The sequence below is a fragment of the Aphelocoma coerulescens genome, chromosome 5 (assembly GCF_041296385.1).
Source record: "Aphelocoma coerulescens isolate FSJ_1873_10779 chromosome 5, UR_Acoe_1.0, whole genome shotgun sequence".
NCBI classification, from domain to species: Eukaryota; Metazoa; Chordata; class Aves; order Passeriformes; family Corvidae; genus Aphelocoma; species Aphelocoma coerulescens.
This window is the reverse complement of record NC_091019.1, coordinates 32,900,848-32,917,168: the sequence shown is the minus strand read 5'-3', so window position 1 is coordinate 32,917,168 and position 16,321 is coordinate 32,900,848. Positions and strand designations below refer to the sequence as shown.

The 16,321-nt window shown below is 40.0% G+C and overlaps 1 protein-coding gene across 9 annotated transcripts in view; it reads left to right on the top strand.

Annotated features, from left to right (window-relative positions):
• The window catches only part of SMOC1 (SPARC related modular calcium binding 1), a 150,858-nt gene that overhangs the window by 96,395 nt on the left and 38,142 nt on the right, over positions 1-16,321 (top strand). For 7 of the 9 annotated variants that reach the window (XM_069017573.1, XM_069017572.1, XM_069017569.1 and 4 more), the window contains 2 exons: positions 4,040-4,129; positions 9,056-9,136. In XM_069017573.1, coding sequence (XP_068873674.1) covers positions 4,040-4,129; positions 9,056-9,136 — 171 coding nt within the window. The remainder of the gene's footprint in view (positions 1-4,039; positions 4,130-9,055; positions 9,137-16,321) is intronic. The other 2 variants (XM_069017570.1, XM_069017574.1) reach the window with 2 other exon arrangements.

Sequence of the window (16,321 nt, the reverse complement as noted above, 5' to 3'; positions counted from 1 at the left end):
ATCACATGTCCTGCCCAGGAAAAATATACTCACTGCACAAATCACCTGTATACTTGCATTAGCAGGCCAAGACCTATGTGCTTCCTCAGCAACATCAACCTTCAGTACATCACTTTTATCTTCTAACTTTTCCCGTTTCTACAGCTTCCATTAGGTGGCTTGAGTCAAGAATGGTAATTCACAGCAGCAGGCAGTTACTTGACATTTTTCCACAGTAATTAATGCTTTTTTATGTCAAGGAGTTTACTTTTCTCCTGATGTAACTTGAGTTGCTCATGGCCTCTGTGCTTGTCATTCAGAGTAAAATGATCGCTTCAACAGTTGTCTCTTGCATGAACTGGATCTCCTTCTCCCTCAACCCCAGTGTACACTACAGTCATTCTGGATGTGGATGCTTGCTAGATGTTTTGCAAGGATAAGATTTGGGGAGGGGAATTCTAGAGACTGCATAAAAAATTCTTGCCCAGCACTAGTAGTAGATCTGGGCATGCAACTAGTTGTTCCTGCTTTGAGTCATTGTCAGTCAAATACAATAAAAACTGTTCTTGCTTATGAGCTTCTGACAGTAGCAGAGCAAGAGGTATTCTGGTTTATATCTAAGGTATCTTAAGGTGAAAATGGCTTAGGGAGTTTCGTTTAGACCTGCCTGTTTCACTCTTATCCTGTGGCAAGATAAAAATACCACTTTAAAGTTGACAGCAGTTGAGCCAGAAAAATCTGCTTAACTTTTGCAAGTGCACCTAGAAAAAGGACACCTACTGGAGGAATTTTATAGCTTTAAAATGTCCCATGAGGAGGTATTCTATTGAGTAATACTGCCTGTAGTCAGTGGTCTTGGAAAAAAAAAAGTGGGTATTCATGCTGCGTTGTAAAACTTGGAAGAGAAGTATCCCAGTGAACTCTTCCTCAAGGCTCTGAAAATATTCTTCAACCAAAGGATGTGGTTCTGAATTACATGAGTTCCTGGTCTGGAAGCATTGCTATCTAGAGGGATTAGGAAGCAACACTTGATCTCTTTAATCTCTCTGTGACATTCTGTGTATAAGGATCTATTGCAGTGACATGCCTCTTTTGAAAGTGTGGAGTTTAACAGCTCTTTGAAGAAAGGAGGAGACTGTACTCAGTGAACATATTTCATTACCTTTGTACCTGAAGTAACAGTATTCTGTACTTTTCATGTAATATCACAGGAGACTTTAGGCCTCTGGAATAGTTTGGGGTTTTGTTCTATGTTGAAATATTTATTTAAGGAATACAAAATGTTTGTTAGACTTTCAGGTATGTAAAATAGAACTTACTCCTTGTTTGCGAGAAGCAAACAGGCCAGTGGAACAAATGTTCAGTGTGACAAATGGAGTATTGAGTGAGAGGAAAAATCAAATAAGAGTAGGCAAGTATTAGGGTGGTTTTTCTGCCGAAAGGGAACAGCAGTGAAACTTTTTGCCATAAGCTAATTTGAAGCACTGAGACTTACTGAGAATTCTCCAGTTTAGGAAACAAATTTAGTAGTTTCAGAGTAAGAAGCTGGCAGTTGGGAAGTGAGCATGGTGTTTTTAATGAAGTGCAATTTTTGTCTTTTATGTGACTATTTCATGACCTTTAAAAAATAATCAGAAATATCCCTGGCTTTTGATTTTTGAAATATGGTGAATGTAATTACAGGGCTCTTGTCTATTGAATTTTTTTCTTGTATGTGTGATGAAAGAACGGTACTTGCTTAAACAGGGGAATAATTATACTTTTCTCTATTTGCAAAACCCTTAATACTGTACTGGGTGCTGCTACAATGTGGACTGAGTGACAATTTAGCCTTAGTAATCCAGTAAGGAAATGACTGTGTAATTCATTGAGCCATTTTACTGAGATTATCTTAAACAGTAGCTTTGAACTGAGGGGTTTATTTAATACTCTCCAGTAGCTTAATGGCTAACTTCATACAAAAGCTGCTGCAAAATTCTCTTTCTTTAAGAAGAATGTATTTGACAAATTGTAACTGCTGCTGTGTTCCTTGCACATACATGAATGTGAAAGAACCCCCATGAACCTGAAACATCCTGTGTTCTGCCAAATTTCTAATAATGATTTGGATCAAGTGCTGTGGCTCAGATCCACTTCTAATTTTCCTCCATTGTTGGCTTCCGGGTTGCTGCTTTAAATCTGAAAAGCAATTCTGTAATTACTTGGTGCAGAAGCATTCATGAGAACAATAAGAAGAAACTTATTATTGTACTGGTCTTTTTTTTAACACCAGGTCTCTTCCTGTTTTGTATAACTTGAGAATTATTCACCTTTCTAGTTGTTCTATGAGTGTCTTCAGCAGTTTTGCGTTGGTTTCTCAATCTGTATAGCCAATCATGCTAATTACATAGTGTTCACTGCTTCATTATAGTGTAAAGTGCCATCCTAAATAAATAACAAGCCATAGCTGTGGCTCCTGGAATCTTGCAGAAGCAGAGCAACATACTCTAACATAAAAAGTGAAGATCAGCTATTTACTTCCATCCAAAGAGTCTTTAAAGGGCAAAACCTTTGTCCTTGTAATTGAAGCAATATTCAGGAATTTTTTCCAAGTCAGTTGCTCAAACTTTGAAAAAAATAAATACTGCTTATCCAGGTTACTGGTAATGCCCAATAACAGGAAAGCTCAGAACAAGAGCTGACTGAGAAATGGTAAGTATTTTTTCTTCCAAGTATTTTTTGTTATGCTTGCAGTTAAGCATAAAACTAAATACAATGATGAAGAGGGAAAATGACAATAGGGTGTCTCTCATTTCTGTCAATGTCCTTTACTTCAGTGGATCTCTGAGGTTGAAATGGAATTATCAATATGTTTTTACTTTCTGTGAATTAGACTACTTTGTGTGGAAATGCACAAAATTAATGAATTGTGGAAGAGGTGTTCAAGCTTTTCCTCACTTTCAAAAGTGCAAATACAGCTATGGGTGGAAAAAGTCTACGAGCTTCTGTTTTCCATCTCTGCCCTTCCCTTCCCCTTCCAATGGTCTCTTCTGTAAATGGAGCTGATACAAGAGAAGGCTAAGGGCAATTATTGCTGCCTCTAGGAAGCACTGTCTCTTGTACCTTTCCTCCAAAGAGTGTTTGCCCCGTGCATCTGGTGATCATGGAGATAGAGGCAAGCCTGGCTATCTGGCATGTCCTCCTCCCTCCAACAGGTTTTCACGGTGTAACTTTACACTTTTGGTTACTGCCCACTTTGCTGCCTAGTGTCATTCCTGCCCATAACATGTGCAAAGAATAGTTACTAGAAATTGGAAGCTCTAAGTCACTATATTTAAAAAGGGAAAAAACCCCAATTCTAGGTGTAGTAGGTTGACCCTGGCTAGATGCTAGGCACCCACCAAAGCTACTCTTATCACTATGCTCTGGAACTGGATAGGGGAGAAAATGTATCAAAGGTTTGTGAGTTAAGGTGCAGGAGAGATCACTCACGAAATACTGTCATGGGCAGAACAGACTCAACTAAACCTGAACTTAATGTAGGAGAAAATATTTTTCCACAATTTTGCCATTAGAAGACATTACTACCACACTGCAATTAGAGAACACCTGATGCAGTCATTGTAAGAAAAAAGATTTGCTTTTGACCATCCCTTTCTAACAGCTCTGCAGTACATGCTGGTGCCAGGTTCTGCACAGGTAAGTTTGAGAAGAAGAATTTTTCTTTTGAACAAAAGGAATGAGGAGGAAGACACAATAGGACAGCAATCTCTAGAACCATTGCTGTCTCAGGAAATGGCCTGTGTAAAACTAAACTGACTGAAACTAAATAGGCAATTAATTGCCTTTTGGGGAGACTACCAGGTGATAAACACCAGTGGTTTGTGGAGGGAGCGGGGAGGCTTTTTAAGTGTACTGAAAGGGCTTGATGCATGTTTTATGTAAAATGTTAACTGCTTTTAGCATAAAATGATTTTGTTCTGTCTGTCTTCTCTCTCTTCTGGACTTGGCCGGGCCATGTACAAATCCCAATCATTCAACAGTACTGGAGAGTAGATAGTATTTACCTCAATAATGGTAGTTTCTTTTCGATTCTTTTTAACCCTCAATTCAGATGATGGTTCGAAGCCAACGCCTACCATGGAAACCCAACCTATTTTCGATGGAGAAGGTAAGAACATTCCTTAAGATAACAACAAAAAAAGCTGTTTCCCTCTCTCTTTTCTCTAGGATTTATGGTTCAAATGCTTTCTTTATCCTGCAAAGCAGACAAGCCAGTGAATCTCATAAGTTATCTAAATTTTAGAGTGCCCTTGGGACCTCAGGCATTTTCCCTAATCCTTTTACATCCTCCCCACTTTTCTAGAATCCAACAATAACACCAGTTGATCAGACTCCTGGTGTAATCTTGGAGGGAAAAGTGTGTCATGGCAAGTAAAAAAAAGGTGCATCAAATGGGAAGTGGCCACTTCCTTTAGACTGTCCTTACGCCCTTACTATCTCCACTTTGACGACACTAATGCTGGGAGTTTCATAACCTTTGCAATGTGTTACAGCTTCACAAAAGGAAGGGTAATGCTAAACCACAGCTTGTGAATGTTGACTTGGAAGAAAATTGCTGGGAGGTTTCTTTATTTAGCAAATGCTTTCATTGACGCACATACTATTTAAGCAAATGAAGTCATTGTCCTGGGCCCACTTAATTCATGGCCCACCCAGGCAGTTTCCTTCTCAAATAGGCAATCTTGCAATTGTATTATTTTGGAGAGGGAATATCGGACCTTAGTCTATTGCAGGCCTTTAAACAAGGATAAAATGGCTGTCATCACAGAGGGTTCAAGCCTTTTAACATACAAACATAAATACCAGTGGGAATAGTGGTCCTTTGGTACTGAATGGGACTAACAGCAGCTGCTTGTATCTTGCATATTGCTTGGAAGTAGTGCCTGTTTCCTACAGGTTTAAACCCTCAACCATTATAGTGAAGCTATGGGCTGAACTATGAACCACTCTGTGACCCATCTGAAATTGTGGGGCATAGGGCAGTGAGGGAAAGCCTATGCATTTTCATAGGGGACTGCTGTACTTCGTGCATTTTTTAAACTGGATCAAAGGCAGAAATGAAGACTACTGAGCAAGAGTATATTTATTTCCTCCCTTCTTGTAAAAGCATGTGCTGTGGTGGGGTTTTATTATTGCTAAAATAAGCTTATTTAATGGCAAGATGCTGTAGTCCTATCACTTCATATTTAGTGATTGTAGATTTGTAACAGTCTTATTGTGAGCTTTAAGAAACAGCAAGAAAAGCTCTCAGAGAAAAAACAATCTCAAATAAACAAAGGAGACTGAAGCTATGCTGGCTCTCTCTTCTTTACATCATAAGAAAGTTTCTCTTGGCAGTAAGCTGATAGTGTATTAAATTACTGTTGCCAGTCACAAATTTCTGACCTTTAAGTTTTCTTCTGAGAGGGTGCCCATAGGCATTTAAAGGGAAGAATGCACTAGTAGAATGCAGGAGTGAGATGATGTGGTTAATACAGCCTGTTCAGAAGCTCCTTCTAGGAGAGTTGCAATGTTTTGGTCATTCAAATATAACTGGACCAGGCTCTTGAAGTGGTGGTGAGCATACCTTTTCTGGTTCTTCTGGTGACAGGCAGAATCTGAAAAGAAGTGTTATCCTATCTTCTATGAAAAACATTTTCAATCAAAAACCTTCACATTGATTTGTAGGTGAACTCAAGTCTGATAAATGAGCTTGGACTGTATGATGAAAGATTGCTCTCACAAACATTGCATTATATTATTCAAGAGCTTATCTCCTCGGTTTTGAGAGAGAATGAGTAATGCAATGGCTTCCTGTTTTATTAGCAGTGTCCCTTATGACTCTGGAGAAGAGACTGACAGGCAGGTTAATCAGGCTATGCATCAATGGATAATCACTTCTAAGTTTGTCACTCTATATTTTGTCATCTCTATTAGTAAAGTTGAACTAAGGAGATTTCAGTGGTGGCTGTAACATAAACAATTAATGGTGTAGTTCTTCAGGTGTCCTATGCAGCACCAGGAGTTGGACTTCAGTGATTCTTGTGGGTCCCTTCTAGTGCAGGATATCCTGTGATTCTAAAGTCCTGAGCAACCTGGTCTGTTCTTATAGCTGACCCTGTCTGGAGCAGAAGGTTGGACTAGACACCTCAGGATGCCACCCTGAACAATCACTTAATTCTATTTGAGCAAACATGTGATACTTCACTAGAAGACTCTCCCAGTGTCTTGAGTAGGTCTTCCTGAGGAATGGCTTGTACTTGGTGTCTTACACAAATGACAGAAAAGGGCAAAACAGTTATCCATTCACCTGTGAGGTCTGAAATTTTCATAGATGTTCAAAGGGGTTAAAGTTCAGATCCCATTCCACTTCACTGAATTTGAGAACTGATGGGTTCCTGTAAACCTATATATTCAAAGTCAGGCAGCCAGGGTGGAGCTGATATCAACACAAATGGACAATAACAATGTAGATTTTTTTTTTTCATTTTTGCCTTTGGTTGCCTACCTTCCGTACACTAGGGACTGACTTTTTTTCAAAGGGCATTACATACTCTCAGCTGTCCCTGAAATTTGTGATACCTTTTGGACTTCAGCATCTCTAAGGTGAAGGTTCACCTTTCTCATGTTTTCATCTGCATTAGAGGATAATGAAAATTCACATTTCATGCATAAGTTCCCCTCCCACTCCCTACCATCCTCCCTGAGGGCATAACAGAGCAGTGCCAGAGATAATGTAAATCAGATAACTTAAATTCTCCCATCCAAGGTTTGAATCATAACACAGCCATCTCTCTAAAAATTATTTCATATTATTATAATGCAGATCTTAGAGATGCTTATAGTGAATCTTTTCTTAAGACAAGATTCTCCTCTGCTGAAGACTGTTTTATTAATGTCCTTGGTATAGTTTTAAAAAATTCTATTCCCTCCTGCACTTCCAGGCTCTGTTTTTTTGTTTTCTCCATCTATTTAGTTTCCATGTGCAAGGTGTAATGATTTCCTAAAGATATCTTCTTTAAACATCTGTTCTTTTTGGTAAACTTCACCTCTTAATTCAGTGGGAATCTACTCTTTCCACAGATCTGTTGTTCAGACGTGTCTGTAATCCAAAAAATGTCCAGGTTACCTGGACTGAAAATAGATTTTTATGGTAGATTCCAAGGAAATAATTTCCTCTTCTTTTTCTTTCTCTTTTTTCACAGAATTCCTCTTTGTGCACCTTTCAACCTCACTGAAAGATGTACACCATTGTATTTCTAAAGGTCTTCATCCATTCTTCAGCATCTATTGACTTTGGTTGTCCCTCCTTTTTCAGCTGTAGACATATATGGTCCATATGGTGCAGATTCAGAGCTAAATTTCATCCCAGATTTAAGCGCTTAAGCCCCTTTTGGGGAGAACTACCTCAAATTAAACATTGGGTAAGAGCTAGGAATGGGAGAAACACCAAAGGAGAAATAGTCCATAAACCAAAGCATGTAGATATATGTATTTATAGAAGTACATGATGGCTGACTGTTGATAAAACAGTGTAGTGAAACTGGCAGATAAGGCAGTTTTTGATGTTCCAGCAGTAGTAAAAGTTTGTTTAACAATGTTCAGCCTATACTTCTTTGTGAAAAAATGCCCTGAACACAATTAAATCCAATCAAAGTGGCTGAAAACATTTAGGAAGGAGAGATTAAATTTCTTTTTTTTTCCATGTTCTTGTAATTTCTAATCAGTTTCTCTTTAGTCAGCCAGCTTCTCCCTTTGCTGAGCAGATCCATGTAAATGTCAGCAAGGTAGCAGGAAAACTTATGTGAAAAGTTCTTAGAGGAACTTAAGAAAAACCTCAGGATGTACTATTTAAGTTGTGTTCTTATGGAGACTGAAAACTTTTTCAGAAAATATCAGTCCTGAAAATATCACTTGAGGTGCTCTAGCCCATGGTAGCAAGTACTGCTTTGCTCAGTTCTAATCAAATGCTGAGGTTATGTCATTTCTGTGGCTTAGGGCAGGTTCAGATGTGTTTTGAAGTTGATTATAACACCTCAGAGGAGGTGCTCTAAGCACTTTTTTTTCCACAAATTTATGTTTGGATGTCTTGGTTAGTGCATCAGACATGCTTTTCTAACTAGAACCTATTTCTTTAACAGACTTCCTTTCAAGTCTTTCCAGAAATATCTTCATGTCTCTGCCTATTTATTTTGGATTTTGTTGTTGCTTGTTTTAGGGAACTGACTGTGGCCAGACCTTCTTGGGCTGTTAAAGCAATATTTAAGGTCTGGATTGACTTTATAAAATCTGGATTTCATATGTACTTCTAGGGGAAACAGCATATACTGCAGCACCCAATACAATGTTTGTGATCTATGAGTCTTGAGGAAAAAGGCTTTAGACTTGAGAATGTAGGAAGTGGGGGGTAGAGGGAGGAAAAAAATGTTTTGCCAGCAGAGATATACTTTCTGGAACAGAAGATAATGAGAGAACCTTGTGGAAGATTTACAAATGGTGGTTCATAAGAGTTGGAAGACCTCACCAGGGGATGAACCTGTCTGTACAAATGTGGTAGATCAGTTAAGGCATGACTGTAGCCAACATCTTGTTTTCAATGAAGAGAGACTGAGAGAGTTGAGGTTGTTCAGAAGACACCTTCTAGCACCTTCCAGCACCTTCCAGTCCCTGAAGCCAGCCTACAAGAGAGCTGGAGAAGGACTTTTTACAAGAGCATGTAGTGACCGGACAAGGGGGGATGGCTTCAAACTGACAGAGGGTAGGTTTGGATTAGGTATGAGGAAAAAATTCTGTACTGTGAGGTTGGTGAGGCACTGGAACAGGTTTCCCAGAGAAGCTGTGGATGCCCCATCCCTGGGAGTGTTCAAGGCCAGGTTGGATGGGGCTTGGAAGCTGGTCCAGTGGAAGGTATCCCTGCCCATGGTAAGAGAGTGGGAACAAAAGATGATTTTTAAGGTCCCTTCCAACCCAGACCATTCTATGATTCCGAGTAACAATCATGTGTAATTTACTAGTTGCTGCCGTTCATTTAAAGCTGTTATTTTTATTCTTTCAGAAATCACAGCACCCACCCTTTGGATTAAGCACTTGGTCATCAAAGATTCCAAAATGAACAGCTCCAGTATAAGAAATTCAGGTAATGTTCCGTCTAAAAAGAAATAATTCTTTTAACTAGTCTGTAGTTTGTCACCATCTATTCTTGTTTCGTTCTTTCTTCATTTAGCTATCAAGCTGCTAGGGGCACTTGCAGCCCAGACTATAAAGTGATTTCAGATAAGATCTTTTGTGTCCAAAGGGCCATAATCAATGTGTGATGAAGGATGTTTGTTTCCACAAACCATAACTGGGGAATCTCTTAATTTCTTCATCTGTTAATTCATCTTAGCCATCTTTCATCTTTATTCTGTTTGCTCTTCAGTGTGGATATATGAACTGATGCATTTGGTTCAAAGATCTGGGCTGTGGTTTTAGTCTAAGCAATTGCAAAAAATACAAAAAGCGGCTTATTTTCTAGTGAATTCAAGATTCTTCTCTTCAGGGGATATTTTTTGGTGGAGAAATTATTGGATTATTTCACAACTAAAAGTAGTTTAATTATGTCTGGGCCTAAGAAAATGTTGAGATTGTTTTGTGGGTAATGGAGTGGGTGAGGGAAGACCCAAGCCTAAAAAGCAGCAAAGAAGAGATCATGAACATGAGTGGGAAAAGGGCAGGCAGGAAGATGTGAAGTCACGGTGTAAAACTTGAGATTGGAGATGAGCATGAAATTGTGGTGTGGAGTCACTGAAATGAGAAGAAACTGGAGAATCTGAAGAGGAAGGTTAGGGATTCTTAATAAAAATGGTTTCTGTCTGATATTTTAACTGAGGTGGGAAAAATGAAGAAATTAAAGGGAATATAAAAGAATAAGTGATTTAAGAAGCCATAGATTTACTTTAAGATTTGAATAGGAGATGCTGCTATTACATATATTTTATGAAACAAAAATGCCTAGAATGGCTATTGGAATAATTCCAGTCACCTGAACAGATAAATTGGGATAAAACTGAGGTGCCTCATCATCTGGTATTTCTGGATTAGCTAGGGAGCATTCATGACAGTTCCTTTAACCTCCCTCTGCCACTTCCAAGCTGCAGGGAGAAATTAGTGGTAGGCTGTGTGAAACTCTCTTGCTGCAGAGTGAAAGGCTCTTGGCAGGAGGACAGCCAGCATTGCCCAGACCACAGTTTTAACAAGTCTCCTGTGCTTCACCTCCCAACTGTTTCTGTAGCAGGGTGGTCTGTGTAGGATCTGCCCGTGGGAAACATTCGGAAGCTTCAGATGATGTATAAGTACCAGCATCCTTCTTTAAGGATGTCTTTCAGGGGAGAGCAAACACAGCTTCTGGTTTTTGTTAACTTCTGGGACAGCCAGCAGCTGACAGTGCAATTGAAGGTGATAGTTTAATATTAAAATCCATTGTCATGGGTCCTACCTATCTTGGAGACCAGCTTTCCTTCTAATACAGCAAGCCTCATAGCTGTGATGGAAAGAAGAGGGAATGCTAAGAGGTTGCAAAGGGACTTGGGAGCAGGAGGGTCTGTCTTCTACCATTTCTTGGCCTGACAGAGACAAAGTAGGCTGGCTTTCGTGTTGTAAAGGCAATCACTTAGATTGTTTAGTCAGGAAGCTGCCTGATGTAAACTGGCATTTTGTCCACAGAAGCGTTCCTTGTGTGAGCTGACTTCTGTCTGCTTGTTTCAATTGTTTCTGAGTCAATTCTGTTACTCAAACAAAATTATTGTGAGTGAGTGCATGCTACAAATGAAAAATATATGATCTTCTGGAAAATTCAAGAGCTGTATAAGAGGTGGTTTATACAGCAAGCTAAAAGGAGATATGGTTCATCTGACTCAGCCTTACTGATTGCTCTGAGGCTCGCTTGCTATAGGATCTCACTAAGAGACTGGATTGCCAACTTTTATCCCCAAATTTCCCCACTGGGCCATACAAATACACAGCCATCTCAGTTTCTTACAAACTAACTGATATTAAGAAATGCTGGCTAGAGCTATATTTTAGGTGATACAAAGTCTGTTTCTTTCAATTAGTGAAGCCTAGTCACCTTGTTTGGTATCTTTCATTCTTTTCATCCCTTGTAATATATGTTAAAGGCAATGTACAGTAGATGGGCTCAAACTGCAGAGAACTTGGGGGGGTAGTTACCATTTTAGAATCATGTTTCTTCAAGTGTCTTTGAGTCTGTCTTGGCTGCAGATGATGAAACAGCTGTCATGAGATGGGCATGCAAAATTGGGGGATGCTTTTAATTGCCTTTGGCCCAACTTGAAATGCTAATGCTTAGCACATTTCCAATTTTTGAATTTATTTTTACAGGGTTAAGATAAGTTTTGCTAGCACAAGATTTGGATTCTTGGGTTTGCTATTGCCTCAGCTGTATTGTCTATCTGAGCTTACACTAACAGTCTTGGAGCAGGCAAAAAGCCTTGTATGCTTTTGCAGTGGTTTAATGGGATCACTGAAATTGGAAGTGAGAAAAGAGAAAAGATCTAATCTGTTACCTTAGGGCTAGTGAATGTTTATACTGTAAGGAGAGCAGCGTTTCTACTGTACCATAAATGCCTTACATAATAAAGATTTTATTTCTTCCCACAGGAAGCTGCTTTGCTCTCTGAATTCAATCTCAGTTTTTTTCTTTTTGTAATATCCAGACTAACTCTTCTTTTACTTCCTATTCCTTGGAGCTTGAAGAGTGAAACACCTAGCCGTGATGTCTCTTCTCCCTGTGGTGATTGTATGGCCCTGTCCTTTGCAGAGAAGAATGGTACAGATACTGCTGTCAGAGCACATGTGCTGTTCTCTAATCAGCCCTGATGCTGGACATCTTGGAAAGCAAGTGCCATCACTGTGTCAACCATGAGGAGAATTTTGGGTTGCTATGTAGACTCTTTAATTTGCTGTCATTGTCTCTGATCAATGTAAGCTGAGCCATGTACCAGGCAGCTGAGCATTGCAGAGCTGGTGGCACCCCATGTAATATATGCTGCCTGTATCCTGTAAGAGCTGCATTTGAAATCTGAGTATTCCATCTTCTGTTTAGTGTTGACAAACAGAAGAGGTTCTTCTGAAACTGATCTCTTTTTTTTTTTGGAGCACTTACATTTTGTTTGGCATGTGTAAATCCTAATTAAGCTAGGGATCAGGAAAAGCAGAATGACTCCAGCCTGGTGATTAGAGCACTTGACTGAGAATCTATATGTCTCCAGGCATTTTGCCAGTGAGTTTTTCTATGCTCAGTAAAAGAGCATTGCTAGGAGGGATTGCTAGTGCCGTTACCCCAGCCCACCTTAAAGAATTAAATGGCACCCTTTTCTCAGTAGGGTGAGATGCAGGTTTAAACCTTCTCAGCCAGAGGCTGGAACCAAAATATGATCACCTGGACTGTTGCACAGCAGAAAAGTTGTTTTTCTATGCTTAAAAACTACATCTTCTGTCTGTCTGAATCCTACAAGTCCCAAATTCAGTTTTTCTTTTTGGAGCAAGGGAAAGGTCTAGATCAACATGATGTTGTTGTGCCAAGATGACAAAAATATTTTTTGATGCTTCTTCCTTTTCCCAAACATGCACATCTGCATGTGCATGCACGTGGATACCTTAAGCTAAGTTACCTAGCACTGCCCTCTGTGATAGTTGTTCCTAACACTGCCAGAGCAGGAGGTGATTCAAATGGGATTCTTGTAATGGCTGTTCTCTAATCAGCATGGCTGGGAACTGTCTTTTCATTCTGCTTTTACTGTTTCAGCTTCCTCCCCTCACCCCCAACCTATTCCAGCCTGCAACAGTCGAAGTGATTATTTTTTTTTAAATTCTTAATCTAGGGAAGGATTTGATAATGTTTTCCACTTCCAAGAAATCTAATGGCTGCTTGTTTAGGAGCATCCCATCTCCACTGAGGAATCCAGGGATTTTCCTCACTTCCAGAGCTGGGTTATCTCCAAATTTATTTGTGCTACTTAGTGATTTGGTTTTAGTTAGCAAGAGTTTCCAGCCTGTATCCAGCTTACCGTGACAACCTTTAAGAAAACCACAGAATGATGTAATGAGCCCCTGCATGGAAAAATAAACAGCTCTGGAGAAACCAGCAGTAGCAGCCTCAAGTAAATATTCTTCAGCCACTGGGGTTTTGAAAATGACGTTATTTGAAAGGAAGAATGAGTAATATATTAAGGTCACCAGCTGAAGACAGGTTTGTGTGTGTTGTGCCTAGTTAAAAAAAAAAAAAGAAAAGAAAAAACCCATAGTTGCTTGCTTCAAAATCTTTCTTGGTGAATGGGGACCAATTCCATCTGGCCTGTTCTGTTCAGCTCTGGCACCCAGGCATCGTGTTAGCATCTCATGATGGCATTCCAGTGATAGAGCTTTCTCCTGTCAGGAGCTCTTATTGGACAGAGTATAACTGAATGAGCTTTGAAAACAAGAATGGTGGTGTTCATATTTCTTTTTCTTAATTGAGTCAACCCGAAGCCCAAACTTTAAGGCTTTTCAAAGGGGGAAACCACTTGAAAACTTCACATCTGTATGTATTCCGCCATCCACCTGAACGGGAGTCTCTTAACTCTTGGGTGCAGTTTGTCTCCAGAGATCTGCACAGTGAAGTGGGATGTGATTATATCAAGTGTTACTACCAGGACCTGGGTTCTCTGGTTTGTCTGTGTTCCTTAAGGGGTCTTTTTTCCCACTTGGCAGGAAAAAAAGATAAGAAAACACCCATGGCACCCCCAAAAATGTTCTCTCTAGTACTCAACTAGGAAGTTACACCATTTTGCTGCATGCCTTTCTTAATGATCAGGATAGTAATTGCCCCAACGGTTAATGTACTCATAGGTATGTTGCCATATCCATATGGAGGCTTTCTGCAATCCCATACATTAAAAAGCAGTCTGCTTGAGACTACACTGAGAATTAGTGTAGTTCCTCTTGAGTCAGGTGAGATGAACATATAATGGGACAGAGCTTGAGAAGGAAGCTCTTTTCAAGTTTTAGTGGGGTATTCCAAAAATAGCCAAGGTTAGGCAAGAGTTTAATTTGTTTTTAGGACTTTCCTTTTCAGAAGTGAAGCTAAACACAAAGAGCTTGAATGCCTATATTCATTTCCAGAGTGGGGAGACCTTGCACACCTGTGTGTTGAATGTATAGTTATTTGGAGTTGGAGGAAATTTTTTCATGCCTTGGAAATGTGGAACACTGCAGAGATCAAGGAGCCACAGGTAGATTTAGATGAGGTTCTTGAAAAGCAAAACAGTGTTATTAATGGGGGTAATTTCACACCTGTCTTTATCCTGTCTTCTTAGCCTTACTGCTTAGGTATCTTGTCCTACTCTTGGTGCACAGCACTCCCCACCTTGTTATTTAAAAACATGAGACCATAGACTTCTGCTTCTTCTGCTGCTTTTTTCCTATTTTCCGCTATTACTAAACTAGCTGTGTTAGTTCCAAACTGGCTGGCTCTCTCTCCATGCCACTTCTGGTAATGTTACTGTCCAAATGGCTAATACAGGACTGTAGACTCTTCCCCAAAATCTGTGGCTGGTTAGTGTTAGTCAGGATACCGAGGGGAGGAGATAGCTATCACTTTGGCAGGAAAGCAGGTTGGTTGAAAAGGGACTGTAATCAGGAATAATTGTGCTTTAGGAACGTCTAAAGAAGATGCTATGGTGGCATTTGAATTGGAAAATTTTGGTGCCTATGGATGACATTCTAATGCTGACTTAGTCCTCTTTGGTAAACATTTTCATGTTTCTGTCTCCTCTGGGCATAACACCTGGAATTAGTTAAAGGCTTTTGAATTTCTCCCTAACTGAAGTGGAAAAAGTGTCATTGATGGTGTCAAGAACAAGAGTTCATGGGAGGGAACCAGCGTGTCGGAAAGCTTTTGTCTTTTCTACTGTCTTCTATTAATGTATCCTCCTTGGTTCTTTTCCTGCATCTGGACCCAGTACCTCCCAACACAATGCTCCTCTAACCTGTCAAAACTATTGGGCTAAAAGTCTGTGACTATTGTCCCATCTGCCACAACTATTTATTTTCAGACCTTTGTATTAGACCTCCCAGTCCTTTTTTTAAATGAGGGTTTGTTTTGGTTTTGTTTTGAATTAATTTCAATTTAGATTCTGGCTTGATATCAAATAAAGCAATTTTAAGAGAAGCTCCTGTTGAGTATGAAATGAAAACTTACTAATTCCATTACATATTCACAACAAATATATGCTCTTATTTGCTGAGTTCCTGCTTCCTTGCAAGCCAAAATGTGATGTTTCTTCCTTATTTATTATCCCTCCCTTCCCTCTGGCTCCATATGTGGTTCAGGCATCCTTTCCTGTCTTGGCTGCTGCTTGGGAGGCCTCTGTCTCTTCTTCCGTTTTGGAAGTTCTGAGAAGGATGATATGTGTGATGCCCAAGGGTGATTCTCCCACGGTCTCAGTGTGACAGGTGTGTATGGTGAAGAAGGGAGTATGTAGGAGAGAGCAGAGGCAGGGGGAATGGAAGAATCTAGGACCAGGACCCTTCCCAGACAGCCAGCAAACAAAGTCATAAATAACATGCCATTGGGGACCAGTTAATCTGCTCTATGAAAAGGTGCAAAGTATACAAGTGGGAAAAATAACATTGTATAATAATCAGCATGCAACCATAGGTGTTAAACCATATGCAGCTAGCCAAATAAATGAAGCTCCCCCTGAGTGCTGTGCAATAAATCATTCCCAAAGAATTCAGTCACTCCCCCCCTCCTTATCCCCCAAAGAAAGAAAACAAATTACTTTAGATGTGGAGTCATAACTACTACTCTGCAGCTGCCAGTTCAGGCAAGTGGACAAGGAGCAGTAGGAGAAGGGGCAAAGATATAAGAAGCTGGGGTAAAAGGGGAAATAGGAAACAACCCCACATTTAAAACCTCTGGGGATTTGGTGGGGAAGGGAAAGAAAATAAGCTCCAGCACCAGGCATTACCTGGCCATACGGGGACAAACTGAGAGTGGTCAACTTTGTGGACTTGGTTTTGCTTTTTAGCAGAAGCTGATTCAGAGTGAAGGGGCTGCACTGATTTGCTGAAGTAATTCCTTAGTAGCACAGTGCTCTTTGCTGTATGTAATAGCACCATCAGCCACAGTCTCGTTTGTGAATCTGCGCTTCAGACATCCATTTGAATGTATGCTGATGCCTGCAGAAAGGCTGCACATCTTGACTCACCTTCCTACCTCTCTTGGAATGTTCCTGTCAAATTCACCACATTTCTGAGGTACCACAGTTAAGGAGGAGCTGTT